This window comes from Erpetoichthys calabaricus, chromosome 3 (assembly GCF_900747795.2).
Source record: "Erpetoichthys calabaricus chromosome 3, fErpCal1.3, whole genome shotgun sequence".
Taxonomy (NCBI): domain Eukaryota; kingdom Metazoa; phylum Chordata; class Cladistia; order Polypteriformes; family Polypteridae; genus Erpetoichthys; species Erpetoichthys calabaricus.
Genome location: NC_041396.2, coordinates 230,667,413 through 230,680,003, shown reverse-complemented (window position 1 = coordinate 230,680,003; position 12,591 = coordinate 230,667,413). Strand labels below are relative to the sequence as shown.

At 35.9% G+C, this 12,591-nt stretch overlaps 1 protein-coding gene across 1 annotated transcript in view; it reads right to left on the bottom strand.

The window, feature by feature from the left end:
* Positions 1 to 12,591, bottom strand: part of shprh (SNF2 histone linker PHD RING helicase) — a 106,164-nt gene that overhangs the window by 52,204 nt on the left and 41,369 nt on the right. Inside the window, exons 9-12 of the mRNA XM_028797887.2 lie at positions 8,979 to 9,692; positions 7,820 to 8,071; positions 1,771 to 1,849; positions 1,364 to 1,527 (exon numbers count right to left, since the gene is read on the bottom strand). Of these exons, the coding sequence (XP_028653720.2) occupies positions 1,364 to 1,527; positions 1,771 to 1,849; positions 7,820 to 8,071; positions 8,979 to 9,692 (1,209 nt within the window). The remainder of the gene's footprint in view (positions 1 to 1,363; positions 1,528 to 1,770; positions 1,850 to 7,819; positions 8,072 to 8,978; positions 9,693 to 12,591) is intronic.

The following is a 12,591-nucleotide window of genomic DNA, read 5'->3' as shown; positions in this document are numbered from 1 at the left end:
AATAATTTCATTGTACCATGTACATACTAAATTTAAGATTATGTGACCTATTTCCTATAACAATCCTGAAAAATGTGCATGGTATACTTGCTCATAAGGAATGAAAAAAAAAAAAAAAAAAGTAATGTTATGACCAGAGTTTCGAAACATTAATTAGTTAAAATGATTTGATGCTTCCCAAAATAAGTTAAAAATAGTCTACATTTGGTTCAGACAATATATTTGCTATTAAATCAAATTTTTCATGTTTAAAATATTTATTAACAGTATGTTTACAAAGTCACCCAAAGTCCTCAGTTTAGATTTAGAATTTTTTTACACATTTTTACAGTGTAGATTATTCATTAAGGAATGTTAATTATACTTGTGTGACTGTTTCAGAATATATTTTTATAAAAGTCTTCTTAAGATATTAAATTTAAATTGAAATTTAGTCTTGCATACTTTTTCTGCAACCCTGGCAGTACTATATTTTGCGGTGTTCTAATCTCCCAAACCCAATTTATTTTGAAGAAACACAAATATACAATACTGCTGCCCAATACATTATTTTTCAAATGTCTATTTGTCTATTCCGCATAAAGTTACAGGCTAATGGTTATATTCAAGGGAAATTAAACTGCAATGCATGACTAACACAGCAAGGTAGTGATTCAATCCTGCCATTTAAAAACAAAATGCCACATGTGTTCACATGAAAAATTCAAAAGAATTTCAATCAGCCTTACAGAAATTTATTTAAAATTCTAATTTTTTAAAGCTTTTTAAAAATACAGAATATTTATTTTTTTAAACAAATATTTAAAAATAAAGGATCACATTATGCAGAGAACTACTCACAGTTCTTCCAACTTTTTCAAATTAACAACAAATGAATGCCCAAAACTTAACCCAACAAAGGGTGATGACTGATGCCAACTGAAGAAGAGATCTTGTAGTAGATGTTTGAAGCAACACTTAAAAAAGTGTGATCTCAAACGTCTGATATCTGATGCAGCAGTTTGTGAAGGATTGGACAAGGACTCAAAGACCATTCTTGAGACACTGTCCTTCAGCCAACATCAATCATAAAGCAACTGTAGTTTTAATAAAAAGACGTTTCAAATAGAATAACACTAGACGGGACAACATAATATACAGTAGTTACTTACTGTGATTTCCTGCACCACATATATATAATTATATTATTTCAAAAATTCTAAAAATTATGTGTAATAAAAATAACTTCAAGTTCTTGCCCCTTCTTCCATGTTCTGTTATTCAAAAAAGTTTCCCTTTTATACTTCTGTCATGCAATATGGTAAACATCCATTTCAAAGCAAGTTACATTTTTTAATTAAAAAACACCCATCTGATAAATTACCTGATCTAGTACATCCTTTTTTGCTGACCTCCACATTAGTTTTCCAATAAGATTATAAAGAGGCTGTGGATTTCCTCTACCATAAGGCCGGTAAAGTAGTTGATCCCACCAGTGTTTCACCCAGTATGGGTCAATTCCGAGGAAAAGAATGAGTCCATACAGATCTGGAAGTCATTAACAAAGACAAACCTCAGTCTTATAATGCAGGCGGTTTCCTGTGTGGTTAGGTGACACTGGACTATTACACAGTAAAATAAGTACACATGATGCTTTATTGTAACATTAGAACTTGCAATAATCAGAAAAACCCAGAACTAAAATTTTAAAATATATCTACTGTTCCTAAGACAATACACAATATACAGTATCTTCATAAATAACAAACACTAAATTACTACTATGCTCACCTTCAAGTCCCCGCTGTACTGGTGTTCCAGTAACACACCATCGATTGATGGCACTTAGTCTCAAAGCCATTTCAGCAGCCTAGATAAAAAAAAAGCAATTCTGATATTGGAAAAGGAAAAAAAGAGGATACTTAAGGAGCACTATTGACAGCTGGTTGTAATTTATTTTTTGTTTTAGGTATAGACAATTTATAGCTAACTGAAACTGCACTAATTTAATACATTTTTAAGTAAACTTCAAAACTTCAGCCTGAGCAAGATAAAATAACCTTAATTTTTAACATGATAATGCATCTTTATTACCAATCAAACCCACTGCATTTGTGCATTTTTTGGGAAATTCTTATAACTAAATTCTTTAAAATTTGCAAGATTTAAGCAGCAATCCATACAAAAAATGTATTAAAACTGACAATAATTCCATAAGAAGAGTAACTATTCAGTAGGGTACAGTAGTCTTCTTTCCATAGGGTAATAAGTGTCGTCACAACAGAACTAATGAGGATTTGACATTGAATTCCTGAAGCTACGTTGCAAAGATGTACATTTAAAGGCATCTGTTTTCCTTGTAAAGAACTCGGAAAAACCAGATAAGCACCTTTTTCACCTAAAATGAAATCTACAGAACAAAGGCAACAAGTGTGTAGTGGATGGCCGGGTCCCATGCCCAGCCGGGACGCCCCTTCTGCTCATGTTCAGGGGGAGCCACCAGAGACTCCTCAGTACCTTCCCCCAGGACGTTTGCAGCCCTCAACTGAGCAGGTGAAAGGACAGGAGTTTCCTGCCTGCTTCCACTCCTGCAAGAGTCGAGCCGAAGGGAGTCGAGTGTGCTACAACTGCGGCCACTGTGGCCACATCTGGCTGTGTTGTCCTGTGAGGATGTCCAAGTGGCAGGGACGTCGGGGCAACACCCCCAGACCATTTGCTTTTGTTTCCAGAGGGCAGAGTCGTAGTGTGGAGGACACCGACTCCCCATTATGGAGAAGACCAGCCCTCGCGGGATGGGCCACTGAGTCCCACGAGACTCATGTGGAAGAGGGGCGATGTAATGGATGGCCGGGTCCCATGCCTGGTCGGGACGCCCCTTCTGTATATGGTCCAGGGGAGCAGCCATGGACTCCTCACTACCTCCCCCGGGACGCTTGGTGGCAGCCTCCCTGGCTGACAATGGTGCCTCAGTTTCTTGGGAGATGGAGTTCTCCACAACCCTGTAGGGATCTGGGATGGCCACCAGGGGGTGCTGCATGGATCCTGGAGCCCACCTGGACATCTCTACAGCCCCGCCCGGAGGTGCAATTAGCCACAGGTGATTAAGCACCTGGAGCACTTCCGGGTGGGCTATAAAAGGGCCAGCATCCACCACTAATGAGCGAGAGTCGGGAGGAAGAGGACGGGGTTGCCCAAGAGGAGTGGTGGTGCTAGCGGAAGGATTGCTGTGTTAATAGTAAGGTGCTTTGGGACTGTGTTATACCTGTGGGGTTCATGGGGAAGACGTGCCCCACAGGGGAAGAGTGTTTGGGCTGTGTTTAAGTGCTTGGGACTGTGTATTGCCTGTGGGGTTCACGGGGAAGACGCGCCCCAGTGTGAATCTGTGCCGGGTCAGGTGCTTATATAGCGCCTTATTCACAAGTGAAATAAATAAAAAAACAAACAAACAAACAAACAAAGTTCATCTTTAGTTCAGGAGATAAACTTTGTTCAATGTCAGAAAATACTGATAGATTTAACAGAAAAAAACAAATTTCAAGAGGAGCATGAAGAGATAGTCATATTAGGTTGTCAATTTTTGCTTGTAGATTATGAAGCACTTAAATACCAAATGTATGGTTGTTAGATAATTCTGTCTAAAACAACTGCATAATTGTCTCCCAGATACAGCATTTATCCATTCAGCTCACCGATAAAGCATATAAACAGATTAGGATGTTGCTACTTTTTATGAGGAGTGTGCCTGACAATACATAATGGTATTAATGGGATCATAACACTTATACATAAATTGATATCCAGTGTTCCTGTTTACATTCCCAATTTTCATTATAGTGCGAACACTTGAGATACTCACACATGCTCATAACTTGTTTAGTGAGCTTAAAAGAAATGGGCGTGCTAAGTTAAAAAGCTGCTATCATTTTGGGTATATCAGCAACTGAAATATTACAGATGTTACAGCAGGCATTAGCAGCCTTAAATATACTAAACTCAGCTTTAAGAATGTTAAACTCAAAATGTCATTAATATAAAAAAAAAAAAAAAAAACAGTATAAGAATCAAAAAGGATGGTGTGCCAGAAAACTTGTATAGTCTGGAAAAGATGCAACTCTATAAATAAAGAAACTGAAATAAGCTAATGTGTGCTACTGATCTTATATGCAACATAGTGTGGCAAGCATTTGGAGATTATTGCAGATGCTAAGCCATTAAGGGGTGAAAAAACACCGAAAAAATGAAAAAAAAAAAGGAATTTTAAATCAATTGTTTTAAAGAAATTGTTCTACAAATCAGCAATCTGGACACCCGAGACTGCCGGTTTTTAATTCCAAGCAACCAAACTACAAATTCGCAAAGACTGGCAGACTATGAGATGTTTCGTATTTTTGATCCATGCAATTTTTTCCCAATCAAAAACAATTTGATAAAAACAAAGGACCCAATTCTTCATTTAAGATCTTAACTTTGGTGTCACTTTTAAACACAGCTGCTTGTAGAGCACCAAACTGCTGTATCGCCCATCCAAATCATGGGGGGTACTTGATGCATCCCTGCTGGTTGTGAGGGCAACACAGCAAAAATGGCATCAGATGCGGGAATACACAGTGGATTTATGCTGTGTGCTGTGCACAAAATTTTTTCTAACTTCATGGCAATGTGGGAGTGGTGCTGTGTACACTAAACAGTGAATTTTGAGGAGATGCTGGTTACGCGAGTGCCAGAATGATGAACAATGGGCTGAATATGATGCAACAAGTCATCAAAGCAGAAGGAAGACATGCAAGAATACACGAAGTGCATCTCCTTGTCATGAAGACCACCAACTCAAGAAAATATTGAACTTGCATGTATACACACACACACACACGAGTGAACAATACAGAGAAATTGTGAGGCAAGTATATTAAGCAAGTGAGAGAAACAATAACATTAGCTATAAAGAAATTGGGTCAGTAAGGGCAGGAATACCAAAAGTTAATCATATTCTTTAATCATTTACTGTAATATAAATAAAATAATAAAGAATACACACTTTGTTATGGATTAAAAAAAAGAGGAGAGCACAAGGCCATTCCACTACTGCTTCAATACCAGTTATAAATTAAATTAATCACAATTACAAGCTGTATTATGATGAAAACAAAAAGAAAATAACTTTAAAATACGGAAAGAACTACTTTGGTATATTAAATACAAAGAATATTCTGCAAAGTAGCGATGACTGCAGGGAGAGGAAAGCATCACAACCAAGTCAGGGATATGTACTGTACTATATCTAAAGAGGATTGTGCTCCTGTCACAAAATTTCAAGTGGACATTAACCTTTGGAACCATTAACCTTTGGAACTCAGAGGGATACACTTTATTACAAACAGATCTTGCCTTCACAAAAAAGACAAGAGACAAATCTTATAAAGAATTAGAAGCTCACTATTAATCAATATGTACTCTGATCTCATAACAGGTTGTGAAAATACCCCTTACTATTAGCCCAAAAACTTCAGAGTATGAACATGCTTTTTTTCAGGCCTAAACCTTATCCTCTTTAATAAAATCCCTGTGTGTGTCCAGGTGTCCGTATGTGTGTGTCTTCTGGTGAAGTGCACATGCGCGGGGCACGGTGCGATGTGCGATATTACTGTCAGAGAAAGTTACAGGCGTTTTACGGAAATACAAACCAGTATTACTGCGAGAGGAAATTAACGGTACACAATACAGTGACGCATATTACAGCCACATACAAGCCAGTATTACTGTCAGAGAAAATTAAAGGCATATTACCGACGCGCACGCCTGTATTACTGCCAGAGAAAATTAAAGGTATATTACGGACGTACAAGCCAGCGGACGTACAAGACAGTATTACTGTCACAGAAAATTAAAGCCACAAAATACACGGCGGCAGCCCATGAAGAACAGTCAGCTCAGCAACTAAACATCAACAAAAGAAAGGCTGAAAGACAAAAGAAAAATACGACCAACAAAAATAATGAGGTTAAAGTCCCTTGCCATTTAATATAGACTGTTCCTATTAATGTTTATGCACTACTGTTCTAGCGCCTGTTATTGTAATGATCCAAGCATGACAAATCTTAATGCAGTTGTATACATAGATCGCTGGCTGTGGTTAATGAAAGATGTATGACATTGTAAAGGACAAATTCTACCTGAAAGTCAAACTGATAATGTTTTTGACAGAGAAACTAATTGGTGTGGTCCACATTAGGTCTGAATACAAAGTTTGAGAATATAATCCAATATTTCTGTTCATTTTTCATAAAAATATTTTTATGTATATTGGAAAAAAACATGCATTAGGATGGCATAATCCTTTAAAATTCATGTTTGCTAAAATGTTCTCTTCTAAAATGCAGATTGTTTATATTTTGTGGTAGAATTGTGCTATACACTTGTGTACAACAAAACTTTACAAATAAACATTGCTGTAAAAAGTTACAGGTAACCACCCACCCCATATACAAAGCTGGGCTACCAGAAAGCGCACTTGAGCTATCAGGTTTGCAAAGATGGAAGCTCAGCAGACTAACATATTTACAATTTTTCCATCCCAAGGAAGTCAGTGAAGTATACTCTCCCTCTCTCTCTCTGAACTGCCTTTCCCAAGATGTCTTCCATTTTTTCCCTACTAGGGTTTTTTTGGGAGTTTTTCCTTGTCTTCTTACAGAGTCAAGGCTGGGGGGCTGTCAAATGGGAGGGCCTGTTAAAACCCATTACAACACTTCTTGTGTGATTTTGAGCTATACAAAAATAAATTGTACTGTAAATAACTAAAACATGTTTCATATGCTTCCTCTTACAGGTGTTAGTGTGTTCAGCAGCATCATTGTGAACACCTTAATCTATTATATTTTCTGGTATTCATGTAAACAAAAAACTACAATAATCTAAATGAGAAAAAATAAAACCATCAGTCAATTTTAGCATCATGTAGTGTGATAGTGTCTCAGTCATGTGTGTTGCTGAGATAAAAAATGCAGTCTTAATAACGCAATGTAAGACAGAAATGCCAAGCCAGAATCAAGAATTACACTCAGATTTTCAACTTTTGTCATTATTGATTAAGCTAGATTGCCCGACTTGCCTAAAACCTTGTTTCTATTTTGTTCACTACATATATAGAGGATTTCTGTCTTTTCGTTATTTAATTTCAAGAGTTTTCTGTATTCAAAGTGCCTCCCATTTTTTAAATAATTTTATTTAAAATTAAATAATGCTTAAAATTAGGTTACATATAGATTACAAGTTTTAAAATGCTGGAAGAATAAACAACTGAAGATCAACAAAATTATATGAGAATAATCTCAATGGCCGTGGCTCATTTAAAAAAAGGACAATATTATGGCATTAAGAGTTCAACATGTTTGGCTGTTATTTCTCTGTCAAAATCTCATGACAAATACCTTGTGCTGACTTGTATTTAAAATAGACTACCAGCAACCAAGGAATATTGACGATTTGTATTTTGTGTTGTCAACTTTCTTTACATTTTAATTTGTTCACACACCACAAGACTGATCAAACTGCACATGCAAATAGCATTTTAAAAGAAATAGCTATTCAAAACATATCAATGTGAATAAATTATCCACCATTAAATATTTTGTAATAACTACTTATTGAACTCTTGAACACCAGTATAACCTCATATAGAGAGCACCTCATATGGAGAAATCTAATCAATTTCATTTATTTCTCTTACCTTAGTGGCCTATCATGTTGGATCTGGTACAAAACTGTGATAACAACAACTAAGAAAATCTTATGACACATTACTTCACCAGAATACATTTTTCTAAGAGTTCACAGTAAATCTCACCTTCGCAGTGGCACACTCTACCATCTGTGCTTCATCTAAACAGACTCGCCACCACTCCACAGCAACTAGTGGACTAGGAATAGCCATGTAGCGCTTCTGATTTCTGAAACGACGACCATCTTCGCTGTTACTGTGAGGTATATCCACATAGTTAAGCTCTGTTCGAAGAACATCATAGGTGGTAATAACCACATCCTGCTCAGCTAAAAAGTGAGGCTGAATGAAACCATGTTTCTTCACTCCTTGGTAAACCTGCAGTAGAACCATATTCAAAAATTGCACTTAAAAGGACAGAAATAATTTAATATTTTAATTGATTTAAATAATTTAGGATTTACATTTTTATTATTGGCAAGTGAACATATACCTATAAAGTCTGAACTGAAAAGACTATGCTAAGTCACTCTACATGTAGCATGCAACAGCAGGTCATTAGAATAGTTAAAAAGCTTATGACATCTACTGATAAAGTCAGAAACATAAATAACAAATAAACAGTTCGTGAGATTTTGACAAATGTCTGTAGAAATAAACAATTACTGTATATACCAGCATTTCTCAACCTTTAAGTATTTGTGATCCGAGTTTTCATAACAGTTTTAATCGCGCCCCCCCTAACGGTTTTTTGAAAGGAGCCCACTAATACCAATTTGTTCTTTTTTAATTAATGATATATCATAGATGCATATTTTATTATACCTACTTAACTTTTATCGACATTTATCTAACTCTATATTTATTTTTCTAGTATCAGAATGTAGTTTAAGTTAATTTGTTTTGGTTTCAATAGATGTATTTTTCATATTTTCGATTCTTGTTTTCTTTTTTTCCACATCTTTTCACATCACATCTTTTGTTACTTCGTGCCCACCTAGGGGGGCCCACCCCACAGTTTGAGAACCACTGGTATATACTATGTGCAGTAAAGAAACCTTTATATCTTGGTGTTTCATTTTACTATTAGAAAATGACAGAATAAACTAATTTCCAAGTAAGAAAAAAAGCAAACATGCAAAAAGTTAAAAAAAAAAAAAAAAATGCTTCAGATTACATAAATATGATTTACTTTTGTTACTAAAGCATTCTGCAAAAATCTATAAAAATGGCCCAAAATTAACCAGAATTTGATACTCTTCCAATTGTAGAAATTCTTACTCACCAGAACCCGAAGTGATGAAGATCTTACATGCCTATTAATTTCATCAACCCACTGGTGGCAGATGGAGCTGGGTGAGATAATGAGTGTGGCACCAGTGGGAACGGGTGTCATAGCAACAAGACAATGAGGACAGTAAAAAGGAGTGGTATCCAAGTTCTCTTCCTTGTAGTTCACACACTCTGCATGTTGCCACAGAAAACAATTCAAGCACTGGACCCTTGCTTTATAGTCAATAAGTCCTAACTCTCCACAAATGCATTCAAATCTAAAATCAGATGTGTTAAAAGGAAAAATTGTGGTGGTTCGAGAGGGAAAGTTTTCTACTTGATCTGAATCTTGAATTTCCAAACCATCTTCCTTTAGCCCTGTCACTGATTCAAAACTTGTATTGGTCATGTCTTCATCATTAAATCCTTTCAAATCTTTGGTGTTCTGGCTATCAATGGACTTGAATTCAGCTGAGGTAACTTTAATTTCTTTCTCCACACACAAGTCAGGTTTTTGGAGTGGGTTCTCTATTAAGCTCTGGTCACTGTCTTGATTGCAGTAATCATGATCTACTGTTGATCTTAAATATACACCATTTTTAGAGTCATTTGGAATTTGTTTATCGTGTTTTAATAGATGATCTTGTGGTGGTTCTTCAGCAGCCAAAGGACAATTCAATTTTCTTCTAAGGCTGATTTGTGTTTTAATTTGTCGATTATCTGGATTCTGAAATCATTTATGAATACAAAAACATTTATTTAGTAAGCTAATTCAGACTTTTATTGCATATATAAATGAAAAGTACAGTTAATTTTATTTTTATATCTTTATCATTTAGCAGTAGGCTTTATCTCATACCTGCAAAGCTGAAGATTATGGTACAAACTAGTATTTTTACAAAACCAATAATAAAACAACTACAATACTTATCAAATAACCACATTTTTGAGAAGGACAAAAAGATGTTATACAACAAAGGACAAGAAAGCAATATGGTGGTATAAATGTATCAAATCTAAACACATAAAATAGTAATAAATATAGATCTATTTCACTCAGTTTTTTGGTTATGTTAAACTCATTTTTTCAATATTTAACTATTATGTTATTATCTTTTTTTTAAATTTTATTCAATCATTTTTATAATGAGGAGCCTCTTCAGGTATGTGGAGAGAGGAAAATGTTTTAAAAAATTACAAAATAACTCGGGCAATTAAGTGTAACGTTAAGCATTTAACAGCTAAAAAATAATCTGAAAAATCTGTTGACGATACAGTGGCCCTTTCTCTCCAGAGAACTTAAAAGAAAATTAAGGGTATCCCAGGCTTAAGCCACATCAGCCATGTTTCCATTAACCTCTTTCAGGTGCATTTTGAAACTGCAAAACAAAAAAAAAATGGTAATGGAAACATGGATTTTGAAGAGAAAAAAACTTCTAAATTTGCAAAAAAAAAAGTTTATACACTCACTTGAGGTGGTTTTTCAGGCGATTCAACAAAGCAATAATTCAGAAAACAGCAACGGAAACACTTTTTTCACATTTAGGTCCCATGACACAAATACAGCAGGATCATGAGCACTAACAGGTGACCCAGCACAAATTTAGTTGATCATTAATCTGTTGTTAACAACCGCCTTCAAAAAAAAAATACCCAGCCTTTCCTGTTAGCATTATCCTGATACCCATCACTTGGTGCAAGAATATGGATATGTGAGCCGTCGACTGCACCGTACACCTCGGGTATTATGTGCGTCTTGTAATTGCACTGTGAAATTCGCCATTCTTCTTCCACATTTGGTAGAGTGATATGTTTGGAGCATATAGCCTGATAACCCCATATACACATGTGAATGGTGGTTTTGTTAACCAAAAGTCTTGGCAACAGCCTTGTACTCCACACAGGTAGTCAGTTTATAAAGTGTGATGGCTATGCACTTCTTGGTCTGGACTGGCTACCTTGTGTATGCTACAGCAGTGGACACAGCAGGGTCTATTATACTGCATAATTCCATGAATGTTGAGCTGCTCATCCTAAAATTTTATACCTACAGTTCCTCAGTAAAATCACTGTGGACAATTTCAAAGAAATGCCTAATGTGTGGGCTCTGCCAAGTATAGGGAGTTCGCCTTCCATTTATTGTATTCACTTGCTCTCATCACCTCCAACTAAAAATGAACATGGCGATTATAGATGCAACTAAAATAACTGAAGCAACACCTTACAGCCACCATTTTTAATTTCAGGTGATGAAACAAACTTTATTTGCATAAAATCTGGAAACACAGACAATTTGCATTTGTGGACTGTCGACTGTCGACACTCAGAAGTGTCGCAAGTATTTTGCGCATACATTTTCAGCTGCTAACAATGAATTGCTATGAAGAAGTGTAAGGAAGCAAACCAGAAACTGTTGTGCTCAGAATAAATTATCAGCAGCTCATGTATGAAATGGAACAAGCAATTGGGTGCAGAGATCAGTAACCAGCAAGTTTGTAGGAACTATGAAACATGGGTGAGCATTCTAGAGCTGTACTTTTAATTTCAGTTTATTCTAGTAAAGTGCACTTTTGCTTAAAAGCCTGGCATGAGAATAATCATTACAAATAAAGAAAACTTAACATAAAGAACAAAATTATATGTAGAAAAAAAGGAAAGGCAAATAGAAAAATACAACACCACGTGCACACTGTACTTTACATATAAATATTTATTTTTATACCTAACCAGTTCTTAAACTTTCCACATTACTACTCCCAGAGCCCAGTTGTGTAAGTTCAGACTGCCAAACAGTCATATTACAGACAGACATCAAAGACACTGAGTTCACATATTTGGAAATTTAGGATGTTCTAAAATCAAATGGGGGGACAACCTGCTTTTTGAGAGATATAACAAAGTCCCCTCCTAGGACTATGACCTTGGGAACAATTGGTCCTTGATATTGTCACAAAACTTAGATTCTAATGATGGTGTTTAAAGTAGTCTTTTTGACACTGATGCAAGAATAGAATTCATAGCCCACTCAAGCTGTTTGACCCATGTTACTCATTTGGGTTAAGACAAAAGACAGTACATAGAGCTTCCATGTGGGTTCACTACCCAAAAAGAAACAGTGAGCATCAGGTGCAACTTGAGGCTTATCTAACCATACACGACTTCTGTGAAAGAAACATTCACTTGGGTTGTAAAAAATAATTTCTGTGCCGGAGAAGGAGCCTATGTGGAAGAAAAAAAATTACCAGCTGGATATTCTGGGCTCACCTCTATAATTGATACTTGCTTTAAAATTACTTCTTCATTAGCTGTGGTCTTCCTTGGCAGTCCAAGTTACCCAAATGACAGGCTTTGAGAAGGTTTGGGAAAGCATACACATTTCCAGTTTACTACCATATAATTTGAGTTAGAGTTGGTTAGAGTGTTTAAAGCTGTGGACTAAGGGATGAATTTCTGCGCTCATCATGGACTGTCCATAACAAATACAATATTTGCCTTTGTAGTTGTATTGTGGGACCTTAAGTTGTATTTTCAGTTGTACAATGCTCAAGCACCAAATTCATACCCCCCACCAAATCATTATCTCCTCCTTCATATGCTAATTTTTTTTTTATCTTTCTTAAGGTAAA